Below are 18,245 nucleotides of genomic sequence, written 5' to 3'. Positions count from 1 at the left end.
TGTTTTTTCTTTTCTTTTTTCTTTTCGGGGTTCTGGTGCCTCTCTGAAATTTTTGTTTCTCGCCAGAAAGAAATAGGAAATCAATAGTATTTATTTCACTTGATTTTTTCATCTCTCAGTTTTGAGCCAGGAGGAGCAGGTGTCAGAACAGGACTAGTAGGGGAGGGGTAGGTACGTAGTTTGGTGAGGGGTGGTGATAGACATACTGACCTGTAGAAATGTTTTTGAATGCCGATACATCACGCCCACAATATACTGGCCGCATATCTGTGAAGCCACCCGTTCTCGGACCTTTTGTTGTCAAAACACTTGGCAAGAACCTCCCACAATTAGCAAAACCGCTCGCAGGGTTTCAAAAGAAACATGATTTTTGACTTGAGTGTGAGAGTGAAAAGAAACAAAACAAGAGAGGAAATAAAAATTTACTGTCTGCTTAAGTTTTGCTGCGAAGCGCGCCTGCGGCAATAAATTTGACGATAAACAACGATGTTGTTTTTGCAGCTGATTAGCCTCAAAGACACGAAAACTGATCGGAGCATGAAAAGAATCATTAATTATTCACTCAGAATTATTCCCCCGTGAGCGACGGGTATATATTAGCATGAAGACAATACTAATTATGTAAAAATTTGTCGGTTGGCGCTGTCAATCAGGCAAGGCAAGGCCGCGCCAAAAAGAGTTTTTGACGTTGATGAGTGAGTGACACCGTCGCTGTTCCATCGCCTCGTGCATTTCTTTTTAATAGTGACCAATTGTAAGTCCTTTCAACCTCCCATACAAACACATTAACACTGGAACGATTATCATTTCATTTGGTCTTCCTGCCGGGAACGAACGCTCAACATGCCTTCCGCATATAACTTTGTGTTTTCTCTTTTCGTAGAGGCAGCCATCGAATGGAAGGGCTTGCGAATCGAGTGGCTCCAAGTCACATGCTTCAAGCCCAACAAAACATTGCTGGTTCAACTCATTACGGAACCATATCTTTACAACAGACACAACCTGAAAAGATGCCACCTCCATCTTATGAAGAATCCCAGTTAGCCGTACAAGCGGTCGATATGCAACAGATCACAAACATGGAGGCAGAAAAGCAAGCCATTTATCGACATCCCTTGTTGCCTCTTCTTGCTAAGCTGTTCGAAAAGTGCGAGCAATCTACACAGACATGCGATTGCTCTCCCGCTAACGCTTTTGACAACGAGATCAAGAATGGTATTTTACAGATGAACAGGGAAGGAAAACCCTTTTACACCGACGATCGAGACCTTGACAACTTGGTGAGAAGAATATTTTTTAGTTCGTCTTGTTCGAGTCTTTAGAATCATGAGTTATTCCTTGACGTGGGTGGACAAATTCAAAACATGCTAAACCCCCTAAAACTTTTAGGTCACTCGTGACAAACACTATCAAAAGTAGAAAGAGATATTTTGACGGATTAAAACGTTCAGTCGTAAATCGATACAAATTTTGTAATCAACGAATTCGTTGTTTTTGCTTTGCTGGTCAAAGCTTGGTGTTGTCTCTGAGCTCCAAGCCGATCTTTTTCTCGATTGTTTTCACTGCCCGCCATGTTTTTATGTCTAGAGAACCGCGGGTGGAATACTTATTTTATTGAAAACACGCACTTCTCCTGTGTTCTTGTGCAGGTACCACGGATAATGTTTTCTGCTTTGGCGATGGCTGGGATAAGTTTTAATCCAGCTTAAGTTGAGCTTAAAATGGCGCCTGAAGTCGAATTCTCGTCGCCAAATTGATGAATTTGATCTTATTTTGGAAATGTAGTTTTTCGCACACCACCTTAAATATTAGGTTATCTTCCTTATAATGGCTAACTTTAGTCTAATTATGGATGTTAGAGGCCTCCTTTGTAAGTGTAGGTTTGAGCCATTTTTTTACGATTTTATTTGGATGAAAATGCTTTCTGTAGCTGAGTATTTTTGTGATTTTCACTTGGTAAAAATTCACTTGTGGCGAAATTGATTTTTGTGGTTCCTTAACCGCTGGTAGATTTTTTTAAAATGTATTATCTCTATCCCAAAAAGCAAACTGTATTAAGTTTATATAGTGAAATTCTGGTCTAACATTTATTTCACAAAGAGTAGCAAATTCAATAAAAATGTGATTTGCATATGCAAATGTATATATTGAACGAGGTCTAAGTTACTTTCGTTAATGTGAATTTGCTGTTATAATATTGCAGCAAACTTGTCAATATTATTGTCTAGCACCTGCTCTTTGACGTACATTACTGTAAGGTTGATATATTTGTGTATAATTCATGGCTTTCAAAGACCCATTGACTTTATTTTGTTAAAATTTAAATTACCATTTGAAAGGGAGAGTGATTGGCAATGAAATTTTTATTATTTTTTTCTATAGAGACAAACAATTTTATTGAGTGTTTTCAGCAGAATTCATTTTTTACCATTATCTTTTTATCAACAGATGGTGAAAGCTATTCAAGTCCTCAGAATTCACCTCCTTGAACTTGAAAAAGTCAATGAACTATGCAAAGATTTTTGCCAGCGGTACATAGCTTGTCTCAAAGGGAAAATGCAGAGTGAAAACTTACTACGTAGCCCTCTTCAGACAGCTTACTCTCCTGCAGTAAATGTAATAAACTCAAATGTACAACAACAGCAACCAACAACACCAATCCAGGCACAACAGCCGACTTTCATTCCACAGCAACAAATTACTTACTATGCTGCACCAGCTGTGACACCATGTACTGTGGCAAATGCAACTCCAAGTGCGAGTGTCATTGCCTCTCCAATACAACAGCAGGTTGCAACAGTGACATACGTTCCCCAGGGAGTAGCACCTGGGCAGCAGATTGTCATAGCACAGGTACCCCAACAACCAGCTGTGGCAACTAGTGTGACTTATACCAGCAGCACAGTACCGGCAACCATGACATACTCTACAGTGCCGGCAAGTGTGACATATGTGAGTACACCAGCGATCGAGACTGTGACACCACCCAGACCACAGACACACTCCTCGGGAGATGAATCTCCAACTGAAATCACTGTTCCGTCTAGTGTTCCGCTCCCTGCATTGGATTCTCCAACAGAAGTAACTGACAAGAAGCGAACAAGAAGAGGGGTTTTACCAAAGCAGGCAACAAATATCATGAAGACATGGCTTTTTCAGCATCTTGTGGTGAGTTGTTGCAATAATGTTGTCTTTCTGAACCTCACGACAGTCTAATCTCTCCTTATGGACACCTCTAGAATAGTTAATTAACCTCTTGTTGTGGACACAGTGATATGGACACTCCATGATTTAGACATCTCTAGATGGAACCTCACAACACATGTGGCATGAATTTTTACTAATTATTAGTAACAATTCTCATGTTGAAATTTTGTGACTTGAAAACCATGTACTCCTTGACTGTGATCTATTGTCTTATTCACTTAAGAAAACGGATTTATTTTGTTCTGTTCTTAACTAGCACCCTTACCCGACCGAGGATGAGAAGAGAACCATCGCTGCACAGACAAACTTGACGATACTCCAAGTCAACAATTGGTAAGCTGTGTATTATAATCCTTTTAAATGTTGAAAGGGGTCAAAGTATACTGTGTAGCACTGGCAAGAGATAAATGAATGTTCAATAAACGTCAGTTTCCTTACAAAACTAATGCCTGTGCATGTTTATTTCAGCTACTTTTTAAATCCAAATATTTTGGTAAGCATGTCACTGCTACAGCAAGTTTGATTTTTGTCAATTTCTCAAGAATTTCTGTTGTTTCTGTTGCCTATTCTCAATTCATCAGTTCATCTATTCATCTACACTTTTTTATTTTGTGCATATGAAAGGTCATTTTATAACATCTGGCAAAGCGGCACTATCAGAGTCAGTATAAATACATAAGCATGCTTCATAATTGAATGATGCATATGCATGTTCATGTTATGAGAAAAACCTTATGCTTCTTCTCTGCTCTCCAAACTTCCCATGTATATTGTAAGTTGAAGATACTTGCTAAGGCATGAATCAAAAGTTAATTTAGTTTAAAGATATGTTATCTCAGTGTGACTGACTTGTGGTGATATGTGTCTAGGTTTATCAATGCAAGACGTCGTATTTTACAACCCATGTTGGATGCCAGCAATCCTGAAGGACCGAAAGCTAAAAAGTCAAAAATCCAAAGTAGACCAGCGCAGAGATTTTGGCCTGACAATCTTGTTCCCAGTCAGTTCAACACCATTCCAATAGCACCAGCACCAGTGACTGTCCAGGCGGCCATGATGCAGGGAGCCGTCCAAATGCAGGCAGTACCTCATGGTGCGACAGTCACTGTGCCGCCAGGAGTGGCATTACCAACTACTATAACAATACCTAATGTGCAAGGGACCACAGTTATCCCGGGAACTGTCACTTTGCAACAACAACCAGGCACACCAACCACAATGGTGGTTGTAACATTACCTCCATCAGCAAGCCATATCAGTACCGTGTCAGCATCAGAGAGTTCGTCAGCTGTAACAACACATCCCTCAATGATTGCATCAAGTGTTTCGTCGCAAGTTGAAACTGTTTCCGTCAGCAATTTATCTCCCATGTACAGTAACATTCAGCAGGGAAGCCCATCAATGCAGAATTCGCCGTTACCAACCATGGTTCAAAATGGTTCTATGGGGAGTGGAGAGAGTACCCTTGTAAGTTCTCCGCATCACTTGCCGCCCTCAAGTGTTAGTATTGCTGGTGTTCAAGACAGTCTGGTGGGAGTAAACACAATACCATTAGAGTCAACAGCAGTTTCCAGAGGTTTAGTGAACTGACCTCCAGAATATGTTGTCTTCGCATCTTTGTGGTTTTTTAAATCAAATCTTGTACCTTCTACTCTCAAGTTCTTGTTACTGTAACTAGCTAGAGAAGTATGCCTCTGGTCATTTCATAGAGAGAGACAGAGATTCAAACTGAAACATTCCCAGTATTTCAGTTCTCTCTTCTGGCTTTGATTTAATAGTTTTTCCAGTTTATGAACAACCACTGCCAATGCATGGATTTTCAGTTGAATCTCAGATGGCTCTCTTATGAAAATTGTACATCTGTCTTCTCAGGCTTGACTGGTGTACGTGTAATATTTATCTTGCTTTTCCAGAAAATAGGAAATTTGACTTACCAGTTACTCATTTGAGGTGCAAACTTTTCAAACTCAGTTTCCTTTATTAACTTTTAAGGAGTGTTAACGAAATTGCCAACAACCATAAGTTAAACTTACAACATGCCCTAGTCTTGATTAACGAGTTTCTTCAAGGCAAATTCAGAGCTTTCTTAGTTCTTGTATCCTGTAAGATACAGTGTGCCAGTCGAACTTCAGCATTATCCCGATTTGCTTCAAGTTCTTCCTGATGGGCTAATTTCAATATGTTTTAATTCTAACATTGTGCAGTGAGGTTTAGAAGGCTAAAACAAAAGAAATTATATATTCATTTCTCAACGTCACTGTTTTGTTCACTTTAAGTCCCCTAAGCCTGACTGCATCGTGTTAATTTGAACATATTGAAATTGGAATACTATTTTATTTTTCTATTCTGAATTAACTTAAGGTACAATACATGCATCAAAGTGAAAATTAAGTGTAGTAAAGAAAAGGATCTAAACATGCAAGTCTCTAATACAGTTTGTTTGGTAAAAGGTCTTGAGGTGATGTCTTTTCTTGCCCATATGGTGTGTTTTTGACGTGTTACAGTTCAATAGTGGTTGTGTTGTTTCCTTGTGAAAGATAAGTACAAGGAAGCTAGCCATTTCATTGTACAACTAAAATTCTTTTTGTGGTTTTCAACCCTTAAGAAGGTGCTGGCTTCTAAACAAAGTCCTGTAGCTGTGGGGTATTTTTGGTAGAATTATGTGTTCAGCGATTCATGATTGTTAACTGTATAATAAAGTGAAAAATAAGAGTTTTTATAAAAAAAAATAGCTTAAACAAGTATAATTTTATATTGTACATTATTTTAAGGAGTGAGCTGTATATTGCAGTTAAATTATTAACAAGTGAATATTTTAAGGCTTGTTTGTCAGATATTCTTTGAGCATTCGTGTATATTTTTAGTTGAGTGAAAATTCAACTTAGATTGAAGTAAAAGTGGAACCGAACATAAGACAACACTGAATATTGATTAAAGTAGTACAGATTGTGTGATTAAAACAAGGCTTTGACATGGCTGAAGTGTGTGAAAAGCATGGTGACTCCAGTGATAGTACATTGGACTGTGGATTGAGCAGCTGGGCTTTTGAGTACTGGCCATTGTCTGGGGCGGATACACGATTTTAGAGAAGGGGCAGATCTAGGGGGAGGGTGCAGGGGGTGTGCACCCTGTCCCCCCTGAGATGACATGCGGCTTTTTAATATACAACTGGTATTCTGCCCCCCCCCCCCAAAAAAAAAAAACAAATTCAGGTATGCCATTCCTTAGTAGTGCACCCCTCCTAAGAAAAATCCTGGACCTGTCCCTGTAGAGAGGGGGGTTTAGGATAGGCAGTCCCCTATGGGGGTCCTCAGAAATGGGATTTCTGGCATTCTGATACCTATGTTAGCGTGTTATAATGTCTCGTACTTTTTTTTAATTTAGGGGGTTTGACCCAAACCCCCCTAGATCCACCCCAGATTGTGATGTGTTGTTGGGCCAAACACTTAAATCTCACAATGCCCCTCTCCACCCACAAGCATATTAATCAAAAAGGTATCAGTTGGCTGAATCACCAGCCGCTGTTTGGGAAAGGAACCTGCATTCTCCCCCACCCCCAAACTCTGCCGCGATCTCAAGGAAGAACACAGACCGGACTCGAGTGAGCGGCAGAAATTGAGCCTAAGGTATCGGCAAACTGTGGAGGGTAGGCTGACCAAATGGTGGGTGGAGGTAAGCATTGTCAACCTTTACCTCATTTCAAAGAAGCCATCCGTGACCAGTAATCAACCAGACATGAGAGGTCACCAATAGTTTTTTCAGGTGTTCTTTTTTGGTTAGGGTCTGTAAAAATGATAAGTTTGCACAGAGCTTGAACAGTTCAAAAGCACAGCAAACCGGTAACTTAGTAGATACTTTACTTAGCTCACAAATTAGTTTTGGCAAATTTCTTCGAAAGAAAATGGTTTGTTGTTGATTATCTGATATCTCTTTTCCTCTGTGTTAGGCAGTTACAAGTGATCTCACCCTGATTCACCAACACCCATGTATCCAGCAGGGATGGTGATTAATGCTTCTTTTGCTTACAACACTGGTTTGTCTTGCAAATAGATAGGGATGACTGCTACTGAACCCTACATGTCTTCAGGGCTGGGCGAGTCCAGGAGATGGCTGATATCAGATCTGAGATGCTTTGGTAGAGCATAGTTTTGGTATAGTTAAACCACTTGCATTAACATAAACAATGTTTTACCCAGATTCCACTCTTGTCAACACTGGGAAATCTGGGTACAAGAACAAAGACCTTGATCCAAGCCAACACTACAGGCACACAAATATGGCATGAGAGTTATGCTTTTATCCACAATGAGGTATTGTCCTCTTCATGCATTTGTAAGTTGATGCGACAGGGGTTAAAATTAGGAGGGGAACTGGAATGGGTACTAATAATATTGTAAATAATTTAAATGCTGTTTTGGCTATCTTGCAGGCATTAGGACACTAGATATTTTGCTGGGAAACTAGAAGTGATACATCAGCACCTTGCAAAAAATAATGTAGGTGATGCATAAAATTATGTTATTGGTGCAGTAAGGAAGCAACACATGTTTATTTCACCAAGAAGAAAACAGTTGTATAATTTGCTGATTTGTTGCCTCATTTGAAGAACAACTTGAAAATATACATTTTTTCAATTTTAATGATAAAATATTATCTATTTAACTAAAACCAACACTGAACAAACAATGCAATTCAATTCATGCTAAATTATTTGAATGTTTAGATCAGTTCTTTGAGCTTAGAAGTATTGCTTTATTGTCTCATTGTTTTAGGTTCCCTTTTTAACTTTGCAAATACTCTTATCACTTATCTTACATAATTATTTTATTGCATAATTCTACAGTTCGTGACATTTTTAAGTATTTTTATTGTAAGAAACGTATTTATACTAATTTTATATATTTTTATTTGCACTTGAAAATGACCTCGTAGAGGTCAAAACGTCATGACTTTTTGTTGTTAGTTTTTATTGCAAAATCGATTTCAAAGAAATCACTCATTAATAATTATGTAATTATAATGTAATTAATACAAAAGTAATGATACAAATTCTAATAATAATATTTTGTAGAAAATTTTATAAAAAATAAGACAGTGTAGTTTGCACATTTAAAAAATTGTTTTGCCAACAATGCATTGGATGGGGTCAGCTTAAAAAATTTGGTTTGAAGTTTCTTATGGTATGTTACAGTACATGTACTTGACTCATACAAATGATGCATTTTTGGACAGCTAAATGGACTACATGTACCATGGAATCCTGAATGTACAAAGGGTCATTGGTTTTGCTTTAACAAGCTTCTCAGATCACAAGTTTTGGGAAAACAATACATCTAAAACCAAGATATATTTAATATTCAGAAATTTATGCTGCATCACCCTTTACTTTCAGGATTAACTACAGTACATGTATGCTAAATATTAACTACTTATTTACCAAGAGTGAGGTCTTTACAGGAAAATCTCAAACTGAGCCTTTGCGGTATTGACCGAGGGATACCAAGATAGATATGGCAACTAGAGGTTTGAGATTTTCCCATAAAGACTGAATGTGCGAGGTAACTAATAAGTTGTTTATTATCTGGCTTTTTGCTTTGTTTTTGCAGGCCCCTAATCAGCCTGTTGGCATTGCAGGAGAATAATGCCCTAGAATTAGCCAATCGGAACATGTGTTATACCAGTTCCTAACACAAGCCATATAATAATGAATAAATACTGCATACTTGGTAAGTAAACAACAAATATATTAATATGCAGTTTCTCTAAGTAGCAGTATCCTTTCTCTTTGACCTGGAGAAAAATATATTTAGCTATCAGAGGAGCCATAAATCAATAATGGTTTGTTTTCTATTGCTTGTTATTATCTTTGAATATTGTAATAAAAATGTTATGGGTAACTAGTAAATTGGTGCCATAAAAAAATGCTACGGTCAAACCTCTTTAATAGAGACACCAAAGGGCAGATGTGAGTGTCCTTATTATGGAGGTAGACATATTATGGAGGGTAGTATTACAATATGAATTCTGTTTTTGCTGACTGTCTGTAATACAGAGGTAACTGTAAATTTATGGCTCTGTAAGGAGACTGGTTTGATTGTATTGTTATTAATAAACTATTATTATTTTTAATAAAAGTTTCTATAACTTTCGAGATTAGGCAGATGTCAGTTGTGTGGGTATCTGTAGCACGTGAACAGAACCAGAGTGGAAAGCTTTGTAAGAACTACGAGGAGATGAAACAACCAAGTTTACAGCTGACGAACCCCTTGATGGCACATTGAGAAATACTGCTCCCAAGCGGGACCTCTCCTGCGTATAAAATGTTACAAACATTTATCAGTTAGTTGACTTTTAACAACTCTTTAAACTATGGTAGTAAGCTTCTTATCTAATCAATCACAGTGGATGACAAAGAGCAGCACCCCTACCCATGCACCCAAGTGGGACCTCTCCTGCATTCGAACTGTTACAGAGACTAAGCAGTTAAGTTATTGATTTTTTAACAACTCTTTTAACTCATGAGTTTTTTGATCTTCTCAGTCACAGCAGATGATGAAGCACAATATAATCCCCCAACCCCACCCCACATCCATCCACGTGTAGTTTTAGATTTAAAGAGTTTGTTTAATTTTGATTTTAGATTTTTACAATTTGTAAATTTTTCTAGTTATAGTTTAATAGTTTTTGTGCAAATGACCCCACAAGCTTCTCAACTTCAATTCTTATTGTTTTAAAATAAAGGCTATAGGAGAATCTTTGTTTACAATATTTGCCTCATTACCATAAGCGATACAGTTTCTGATCGAGCTACAAATAGATTAATACTGAATATTGAAAGGGCACAGCAGAATTAACTGTCCCAAGGAATGTTACACCTGAGAGCCAAAAATTTTACCACTTACTAAGTTTCACGAGCTCTTTAAGTTTTTCTAGTAAAATTGTGTCTAGCATGATGCCTTTTATGCACAAAGTCAAATGTTAATGAGGAAATTAAATGTAAACAATGACGTCAGCAAAGATTTGCCTATACATGTATCTATCTACTAGTAAAATTATCCCTGTGGAACTCATTAGTTAGCAGAAGGCCTCTGACTTAAATCTGACACTAAGCGAAGTTTATTTTCTGAAGTTTACAGTATGTGACATTAACATTGGGCATAATGGTTGATCATGTTTACATTAATAGGAGAAGAACAAAAATGCAAAACCTACCTCAGGGCTTTTTACCGTGAAAGATGCCTGTGAGAAGAAATATTTAACTCAAAATATTATTGTAGATTCTTATTTGTACGTGTCATTACCAAGTATTAGACAAATATAAATCTACTAGCATTGTATCACAAATGTCATTTGCTCATTGGCCACGCCACTCACTATCTATTCTGTTGTAGATAGTGAGTAGCCTGACTGAGTGTGTGGTTGTTATCAAAATAATGGCCTATTCTTTGCATTTTCGAAGTGCCTGTGAAGAGGATTTAGATAAAGTTTTGAACGACAAGTAGATTTATACTAAAACAGTAATATTACTGATTATTCACTCTCAATTTCTATGCACGATAGTTGACTTGGGCTGCGCCCTCATCAACTATAATGATCACGCAATAGAAATCTCGAGCTCATAATCTAATTAGTCGTCTATTATTTCTTTAAATTTACTTTTTTTAATTACCTTTTCTCCAGGACATGGATCAATTTTCTGACATCCTCTTGTGGCATTTCCAGATGGAAAGGAACTTCCCCCATAGAACACGTACAACTCACCTTCCTCAGCTAAGAAACAAAGTAAGAAAAATATAATAATTTTGTAAACTTTACTTTTATTAACAGTGAAACATGAATATTTCTGCCAAGTTTCACTGTTACTTATAAGTCAGAGTTGAAACAAAAGGGCACATAACAATGTACAGATACCTAGCATTACATGCCGAAAGGAAGTACATGTAGACACCAAAACAAAATCATAAGTTTCTGCGTGCATTGCACATCTATCTAATTCAGTAACAATATTATATTGTTAGTTCATCAGGAACAAGAACTTAAAAAACGTTTGGCTGGACTAAGATGAGGACCTTATGCACCTCATGGTGTGACAAGAATTGATGATGATGGACTAAAAATTATGAAAATCCTAGGACAGACACTGCCCTACCCCTAGAATGAGATTCTTAAATACAAACCTCCCCTTAACTCCTCAGTGATGTCTTCAGTTCTAAATGGTGCAGAGAAGAGCAAATCTTCGACACCATCCTGGTTCACATCTGTTAAAGCCAAACTCCAACCAAATCTGGCAAAACTACGGTCACCTTCAAACATGGCGGCATAACTTATGTCTTCAATGGACATGTCATTTCCATGTTGAAGAACAGTTGTCAGGTTTATCATGTAGATGGCTCCAGATTGGTCGAACTGGACTGGCATATCTTTCAAGTAATCCAGGTAGCCCTCAAGACCTGAAAAAGAAAAAAATTAACATTATGATTACTAAAATTGATATGTGTTTTTTAACATTTTAATTTTTGCACAGTAAATGCAAAAATTTTCATGTAAGTGGACAGATGGCTGAGACCAGACATAAATAATGAGTAGAAGAACCTCATCAATGTTCCAAACTTATGTTTCAGCTCATCGTTATAAGGGATTCATAAACTTCATTATATGCTATGACCCTGATCCTCGCCCCCAGGGCTACGTGTTTTCCTTTTCCTCACATAACTTCGAAAAAAGCGAGATTGTGCAATGCTGGATATAAATTTTAAAATCGTAAGAGGTCACATGATCCATTGAAATGTCTTTTTTTTCATACATAGAATCATTTTCTTTTGTGCAAAATAATTTTCAACAATTTTTGACTTGACTCATGAGTCATGGACTCATTCAACTCATTGATACTTTACTCTCTGATCACTAACAGGAACAACTAAACATGCTAATAAAGGAAACTTACTCAGAGTCGTGGCAGAAACTGCTAGCATATCATTGTCTTTGTTGACAAAACTGTTATTATAAGGATTCCCCACAGCAAGGCTGGAACCCAATTTCATAAATGTCTTGTGGCCAGTTATGGTTGTAAGGGGCTGGGGTGTGCCCGTCAGGGCGAACTGAAACAAGTAAATTCTTCCCACACTTTGTATGTCATCCTTGGAGTAGCTGCAGTCTTTATTGGCACAAAGCCTTCACAAATCAAGCAAAAAGCTGGTATTAGCAATCACTTGACTATTTACAATAATGAAGTACATCCTGCTTTAGATATGTTTCATAAAATAATTAGCTTACAAATTATTTAATTTATCATGAGGCCAAAATTTAAATTGAGTATGAAATATCATATCTACAATTTAATAGGCCACTCTCAAGTTACCTCCAGTTGTGTCTTTGTTTTCAAAAACGAGACTTCATGCAAAACCTTTCAAATGAAAATGAGTTTGATTTTCATGAAAATGAACCTGCAGGTGGAACTCATTTTCATATGATTGGTTTCAAACAAAGACTCGTTTTGACACAAAGGCAAAAGGCAACTCAGAAATAGCCTATTCTCACATTGCTCAGTATTTCCTCAAGTTTTTCTTGCAATCACGAAACAGATTGTAAGGAAGTTGTAATTAAAAATCATTTTGAGGTCTCTTAATCTAAATTTTATTTTCAAGAGATAATTTATCTCTTGCTGGCAGAAAAATACTCTTAGAAGAATGAACAGACACATCATTTTGTAAGTGTGAATGACAATTTTGACTGTCCCTTCCTGATTTTCAGAGGATGCATGGTGGAATTATAATTAGTCAATGCATTGGATACCAGACCTAGTGGCAAGACCATAACCCTTCCAGTCCAAGATCCAAATTTATTTTCTCTTTAGAGATTTCCATACAATTCTTGTCAAACTAGTTCTAAGAATTTTGTAGTTCATCAACTAATCTCCTCAAGTTGATTCTTGCCTTTATTCTCATTACCTCTCTGCTTGACAATGTACTAAGATCAAGAAGAGAAATCAGTTGTTGATCACTGTTGGAAATTCATTTACCTGAATGTTGGTGCAGCAATGACTAGAAGCATCTTTCCGTTTGTGTTGGCAACAGTCACTGAGTAACCAAACCAGCTGTAATTTTGTTCACCAGATGCCATCCAGTCAGCATCGTGTACAGAAATATCCGACCCGGGTTTTCTCTGTGTTTTGGCTAAAAACACCACAACAGAGCCCCTCTGAGGACCTCCTTCTGGGGCATATGGAGACCCTATTATGAGGTCCTTAAAGCCATCGCCATCAACATCAGCCCCCAGGAGAGATGTGCCAAGGTTATAATATGTCCCATTGCCATGGATTGCGAGGCTTGGTTTGGTACCAAGTCTTTCTCCTTTCACCCCATAAAATAGGTACACTGTACCTGTATACTGAAGATCATTGGCACCTGCAAAACAGAACTTGTATTTAAGTCTTTCTGATTCTGAAAGCTATGACAGCATGGCCTGAGGGATTCCCATATAAAAAGAACGGGGGGGGGGGGGTGCTTGTCATACCTTTTAGGGGTCAAAAAAGCAGGTTTAATATCTCTTAGGGTGCTCAGCCTCAAAAGGCCCACAGTGGGAGCTTTTTCAGTACCCTTTAGGGTATTGAGCTGTAACAGGAGATAAATAATGTGTTGTTTCAGAATTGCTACCTCCTCAGGGATGGAAAAAAATTTCAAGCCATGCCCACAAAACAGGACATTGGTACCTCTTAGGGGTTCTTTTTAAAATTTCTGACAAGCTCCTTGTCCCTTGTATATGGGAGTCTCCCCCGGGAGCATGGCCTATGGCTTCTGACAGCTGTTCTAATCAGTTTAGGGGAATGGCATTGCCTGATCATAAAAGTTGGAGATTGTCTACCAGAAAATGAGTTTGAGAAACTATATGAGAGTCTACAAAAACATTGATAGAAATAATCCACCTGTTGGGGTGTAACACTGAGGCTGAGATATACTTGTTTCAAAGTTCAGATGGTAATGGTTCAATAAACTGACAATACTGACAGAATACCACTACAAATGCCACAAAACTACCGTTGGATATAACTGGTATATTTGGTATAATAACATGCAATTAACTTTCCAGAGGTACAGTACAACAGGCTGTATCCTTATGGCACAGGATATATAGCCTAGCCAAAGTGGGTGTGCTTAAGGAAGGAACCTAAGAAGTCGCTCAACACTACACGGTACAAACCTGTTGATGGGGCAGAGACAGCTAGATCATCCACTCCATCTCCATTTAAATCCACCACTGCCACCGCTGTTCCAAATCTACCATTCTCCACCATTCCATCGAGAATCATGTTAGCAGAAACATCTAAGTTTAAGTCCTCACAAGGTAAGCCACTGTTAGTTGTACCAGTCACAAGGTATACGCGACCATGCTGGCTGTACCCTGGTGTTCCATAACCCGGCCCACCAATCACAAGGGAGTGGTTAAGGCCATTAAAATTACCATGCGCCAGAGACCTGAAATAAGTGAGATTTGTATTATGAAGACCTCCATTTAAACTGCTTTCAGAATTAATTCCATTAACTACAATTGCTACCTGGTAACAGACAGTAGAAGAGGAGACACAGGTAAGTGGAGTTGGCTAGGGAGAGCTGAGGAAGAAAGTGAAAGATGGGCAGTTGTGGCAGTCTGTGTGTCATGGCTTTATGCACCCAAGGGCATAAGGAGGATTGAGGGACTGAGTGAGGATCTTACAGTATGGGCAGAGAAAACAATTTTAATAAAAGGTAAGTTTGTCTTGGACAAGCACATGGGATATAAGTTGTACTGTAAAATAGTGCATGTAAAATTGGCCTATAACAGTGTGCATACCATCCAAGACATAGAAAGTAAGATATTAATCAACCCACCATCCTAATCTTGCATATGGCACAGAAGACCAATATTCTGCTGATGTTGTTAATCCCACTTGATCTGCACTGTTTTCGTTAACTATTACTTCAAGATGGCAGTTTTCAGAACCATGGCAACCCCTTGAAAGTTCCCTCTTTTTCAGCACCTTTGCGCGGAGAGACTCTGATAAAGAGAAATAACTTCCTCTCTCAGTCTGTCTAATGTTCAGATCTGATAAATTCATTTTTTTACGGATTTCTTGTAGAATTACAGTGCCAGGGTTCTTTAGCTTTCTGTTGGACTGTTTTGCTTTCAAACCAGTAGCATGATCAGTCTTGTTGCAGTTAATAAACAGCGGGCTTTTGGGGATGACACACACATCTGTTCCATGTTCCAACATGTCTATAGTTTTGTGCCAGAGAAGAATGGACCAGGCTGCCATGTCAGCCACGCCCCCTGTAACATCATCAGTTAAACCTCAATATCAATAACAATATTGAACACGAAAGATAAATATTTATTTACTAGTTACATAACTGGGTAAAAAGATTTTCTTCATATGGTCACATTGCCAAGAGTCTCCAAAGGTCATTGGTTATATATAGGTCCAACCATTGTCTAACCTGGGAGAACTTATTTTATTATTATTATTTTATTTTATTTTTTTTTTGGCTCTAGTTTCAAGCGCGTCTTGGCATGTGAAAAAAGAGACGGAAAAAAAAGGATACTCTCACAGGCTAAACACTGCCTGGAAAATATGTTTTTGTTTTTCCTGAGTAACTTGATTCAGTTGATTGAATTAAGTGGCTAGAGAGAGGGTGCCTAATCATCTGGTATCAAAAATATATATATTTAACAAAGTAAGGAAAATATAAAGGGGTCTTGACAGAGCTTTTATCACCTAAATGTTAATCTAGGCAGGGTGTGGTTTCAAACCTGTAAAACCCGAAGATGGATATCAGAAATTACACATTTAGCATTAATTAGCTGTAAACATGTTTCTCTAAGTTACTGATCAAATTTATCATTTTAAGCCCATACCCTGAAAATATGAATGCACATCCTCCATCAAAAATGGTGATGTCTTTGAATATATAGAAAACAGCTTTGCTCCAGCAATCTTCTCTCCTACCCAACCAAGAAGCATGAGAGCAGAACAGAGTTCAATCTCATCTTTATTGATCTTCTTCTCTCCATAATAGTCAAGGTAAATATTTTCCAGATCTCCAGATGGAATGTACCTGGTGGAAATTTTTTTTATATATCATGAAAAGTAATACACCTTGGAATATATTGTAAGCTACATGTCAAATTTTTGCAAGCCCCATAGAGGTGAGGAATGACGCAAGCCTCTTTTAGTTAAGGGATATGTTATCAAATTTTAAACTGCTTTCTTGTCCTTGTATTTTTGTCCTTTGTTGCTTTGAAGGTATTACATTTTTCACAATTCAGTTGTCCTGCATCATCCAGTGTGTATGCACTGCATTGAACAAATGCCAAACTGTGTTTTCTTTTCTTGGTGTGAGATCTTAATGGGGAAGATCCAGTTAAGTAATAAACAGGGAGTGGTGGCAATAATCAATATAACTCATGCAGGGAACTGTGGGTGTGCAACCCCTTTCCAAAAAAAAACCCTGGGTTTTCTAAGAACCTTAATTTTCAGCATTCTGAGAGAATTGTTACAACAAAAAAAGCCAAGAATGAAATATGAAAAGGGCCAGGAAACTGCCACCTTAATCCATCCCTAACAACAACACAGTTAACGTACCATTCATTAATGCCTGAGGGTATTTTTCTTGTATCACCTTCAAATGACACCACCATGTCACCCCCAGGGTCACCAACACTATGAGCAGCAGGAAATGAACCAAAGAAGTTGACGTCTCCCATGGTGGTCAGGAAACCCTGCTCAATCCCAAGACTGTGCCATGTTACATCTGCTACTTGGTGCGATACAAAGCCAAGGGTAAAGGCAACCAACTTTTCTGTGTTCTATAAATTCATTTCACTGGCTTGTTAAGACATATATGTTGCACTAACTAAAGGGGTGCACAGAAAAAAGCCCTTAGAAGGGACTTCTTTCTTCTTTGAAGGAAGTGAAAAGCAATTTGCTGTCAGTCACTTTGGGTCCTTTTCCATGCATACGCTACAATTAATGTCCAAATTGACCCATTGTGATCTACAACCCTGGTAAAAGTTTTGGGACGCTTCAAATGGTCTTTGTCTTCACCTCCCCCTCCCCAACCCAATACAATGATGACATTTTGCATGTCACTAAAAAGTCTTATTTTTTTCCTAGCAGCGAAGGGGAAGGGGGGGGGGGGAAGGGAATTGTTGTTGATGGGGGTGAAACAGAAATATATGGTCAGCTTCCCTGACAAAATAGAAAGCATTTCTGTCTCTTTACAGAGTTTCACGGTAACACTAGTGGATATGTGGTAGAATAAGAAAAACTGGTAAACGAATCGTGCTGTGTTGATTTTTTTTCCCAAGCAGTCAAAATTTAAAGTGTGTTTATAAATATTAAAGTCAAGTACTCTGTACTTCAGATCTTTGTACAGTACAGTGTTTCAATTATTATCTACGATAATTAAGTATGATTTTTTTATTATTGTTATTTATTTATTGTTATTATCATTTTTTTTTTTGCAAAAAATACCCACGCAACGTACGGGGATAGATCAAGTTTCAGCTTCAGCTTGATTAGATTCTCACAAACCTGGTCCCAAGGTTTTGGGTATTTCTTCCTGATGTACCTAACGGTAGCATTTAGGAAAGGTGCCCAGTGTGTATCTTCAGCGATCGAATGAAATTTTCCACCGAAACAGAGACTTGAATACATGGCGTCCGGGTAGGGATTTCCGCCAATGAACGCATCTTGATGCCTCAAGATTATATCCCTGTAATCAGTCTTGTTTCTTGCATCCTTGAACCAATTGATAGCCTGATGGGCGATGTCAATGTGCGTGCTCATTCCACAAGAGGAAATACGTGTAGTTAGAAAGCATAACTGGAAGGAAAGGCAAGAAATTATGTACAAACGATTGCACATACTTCGGGTCGACATGTTTGTTTCTTTCCAACAGGTAGGTACGTCATGTATGGCTTACAAATTGTACCGGAGCTCACACGTTGTCAGTCACCCGTGGCCATGTTGTGCGAGAGAATTCTTGGTTCTGTCGCCCATTTTG

At 38.1% G+C, this 18,245-nt stretch overlaps 2 protein-coding genes across 2 annotated transcripts; one reads left to right on the top strand and one right to left on the bottom strand.

Annotated features, from left to right (window-relative positions):
• Positions 1–573: 573 nt before the first annotated feature.
• LOC145492972 (homeobox protein PKNOX1-like) lies at positions 574–6,306 on the top strand. Its single transcript, XM_081472348.1, has 5 exons — positions 574–754; positions 884–1,280; positions 2,449–3,168; positions 3,464–3,540; positions 4,077–6,306. Exons 2-5 carry the CDS (start codon positions 897–899, stop codon positions 4,795–4,797), a joined length of 1,902 nt encoding a protein of 633 aa, XP_081328474.1. The 5' UTR covers positions 574–754; positions 884–896; the 3' UTR covers positions 4,798–6,306.
• Positions 6,307–8,180: 1,874 nt separating this feature from the next.
• Positions 8,181–18,224, bottom strand: LOC145492968 (phosphatidylinositol-glycan-specific phospholipase D-like). The gene is made up of 11 exons (XM_081472344.1): positions 17,774–18,224; positions 16,823–17,046; positions 16,096–16,295; positions 15,072–15,510; positions 14,404–14,678; positions 13,226–13,610; positions 12,152–12,378; positions 11,385–11,657; positions 10,877–10,977; positions 10,420–10,446; positions 8,181–9,516 (listed from the first exon to the last, which is right to left on the bottom strand). The coding sequence occupies exons 1-11, from the start codon at positions 18,119–18,121 to the stop codon at positions 9,361–9,363; spliced, it is 2,655 nt and encodes an 884-aa protein (XP_081328470.1). The 5' UTR covers positions 18,122–18,224; the 3' UTR covers positions 8,181–9,360.
• Between the last annotated feature and the right edge of the window lie 21 nt (positions 18,225–18,245).

The sequence above is a fragment of the Orbicella franksi genome, chromosome 7 (assembly GCF_964199315.1).
Source record: "Orbicella franksi chromosome 7, jaOrbFran1.1, whole genome shotgun sequence".
NCBI lineage: Eukaryota > Metazoa > Cnidaria > Anthozoa > Scleractinia > Merulinidae > Orbicella > Orbicella franksi.
The sequence above is the reverse complement of the archived record's forward strand: the minus strand, read 5'-3'. Positions and strand labels throughout refer to the sequence as shown.

What these genes read in the sequence shown, in the direction of transcription:
- LOC145492972 (XM_081472348.1), top strand. Translation starts at nt 897, where the DNA reads ATGGAAGGGCTTGCGAATCGAGTGGCTCCAAGTCACATGCTTCAAGCC. An exon ending in ATCGAGACCTTGACAACTTG is followed by an intron (nt 1,281 to 2,448) that starts GTGAGAAGAATA and finishes TTTTATCAACAG; the next exon opens with ATGGTGAAAGCTATTCAAGT. An exon ending in GGCTTTTTCAGCATCTTGTG is followed by an intron (nt 3,169 to 3,463) that starts GTGAGTTGTTGC and finishes GTTCTTAACTAG; the next exon opens with CACCCTTACCCGACCGAGGA.
- LOC145492968 (XM_081472344.1), bottom strand. Translation starts at nt 18,121, where the DNA reads ATGTCGACCCGAAGTATGTGCAATCGTTTGTACATAATTTCTTGCCTT. An exon ending in TGTCTCTGCCCCATCAACAG is followed by an intron (nt 13,611 to 14,403) that starts GTTTGTACCGTG and finishes TCTGTTTTGCAG; the next exon opens with GTGCCAATGATCTTCAGTAT. An exon ending in AGTTTCTGCCACGACTCTGA is followed by an intron (nt 11,658 to 12,151) that starts GTAAGTTTCCTT and finishes TTTCTTTTTCAG; the next exon opens with GTCTTGAGGGCTACCTGGAT.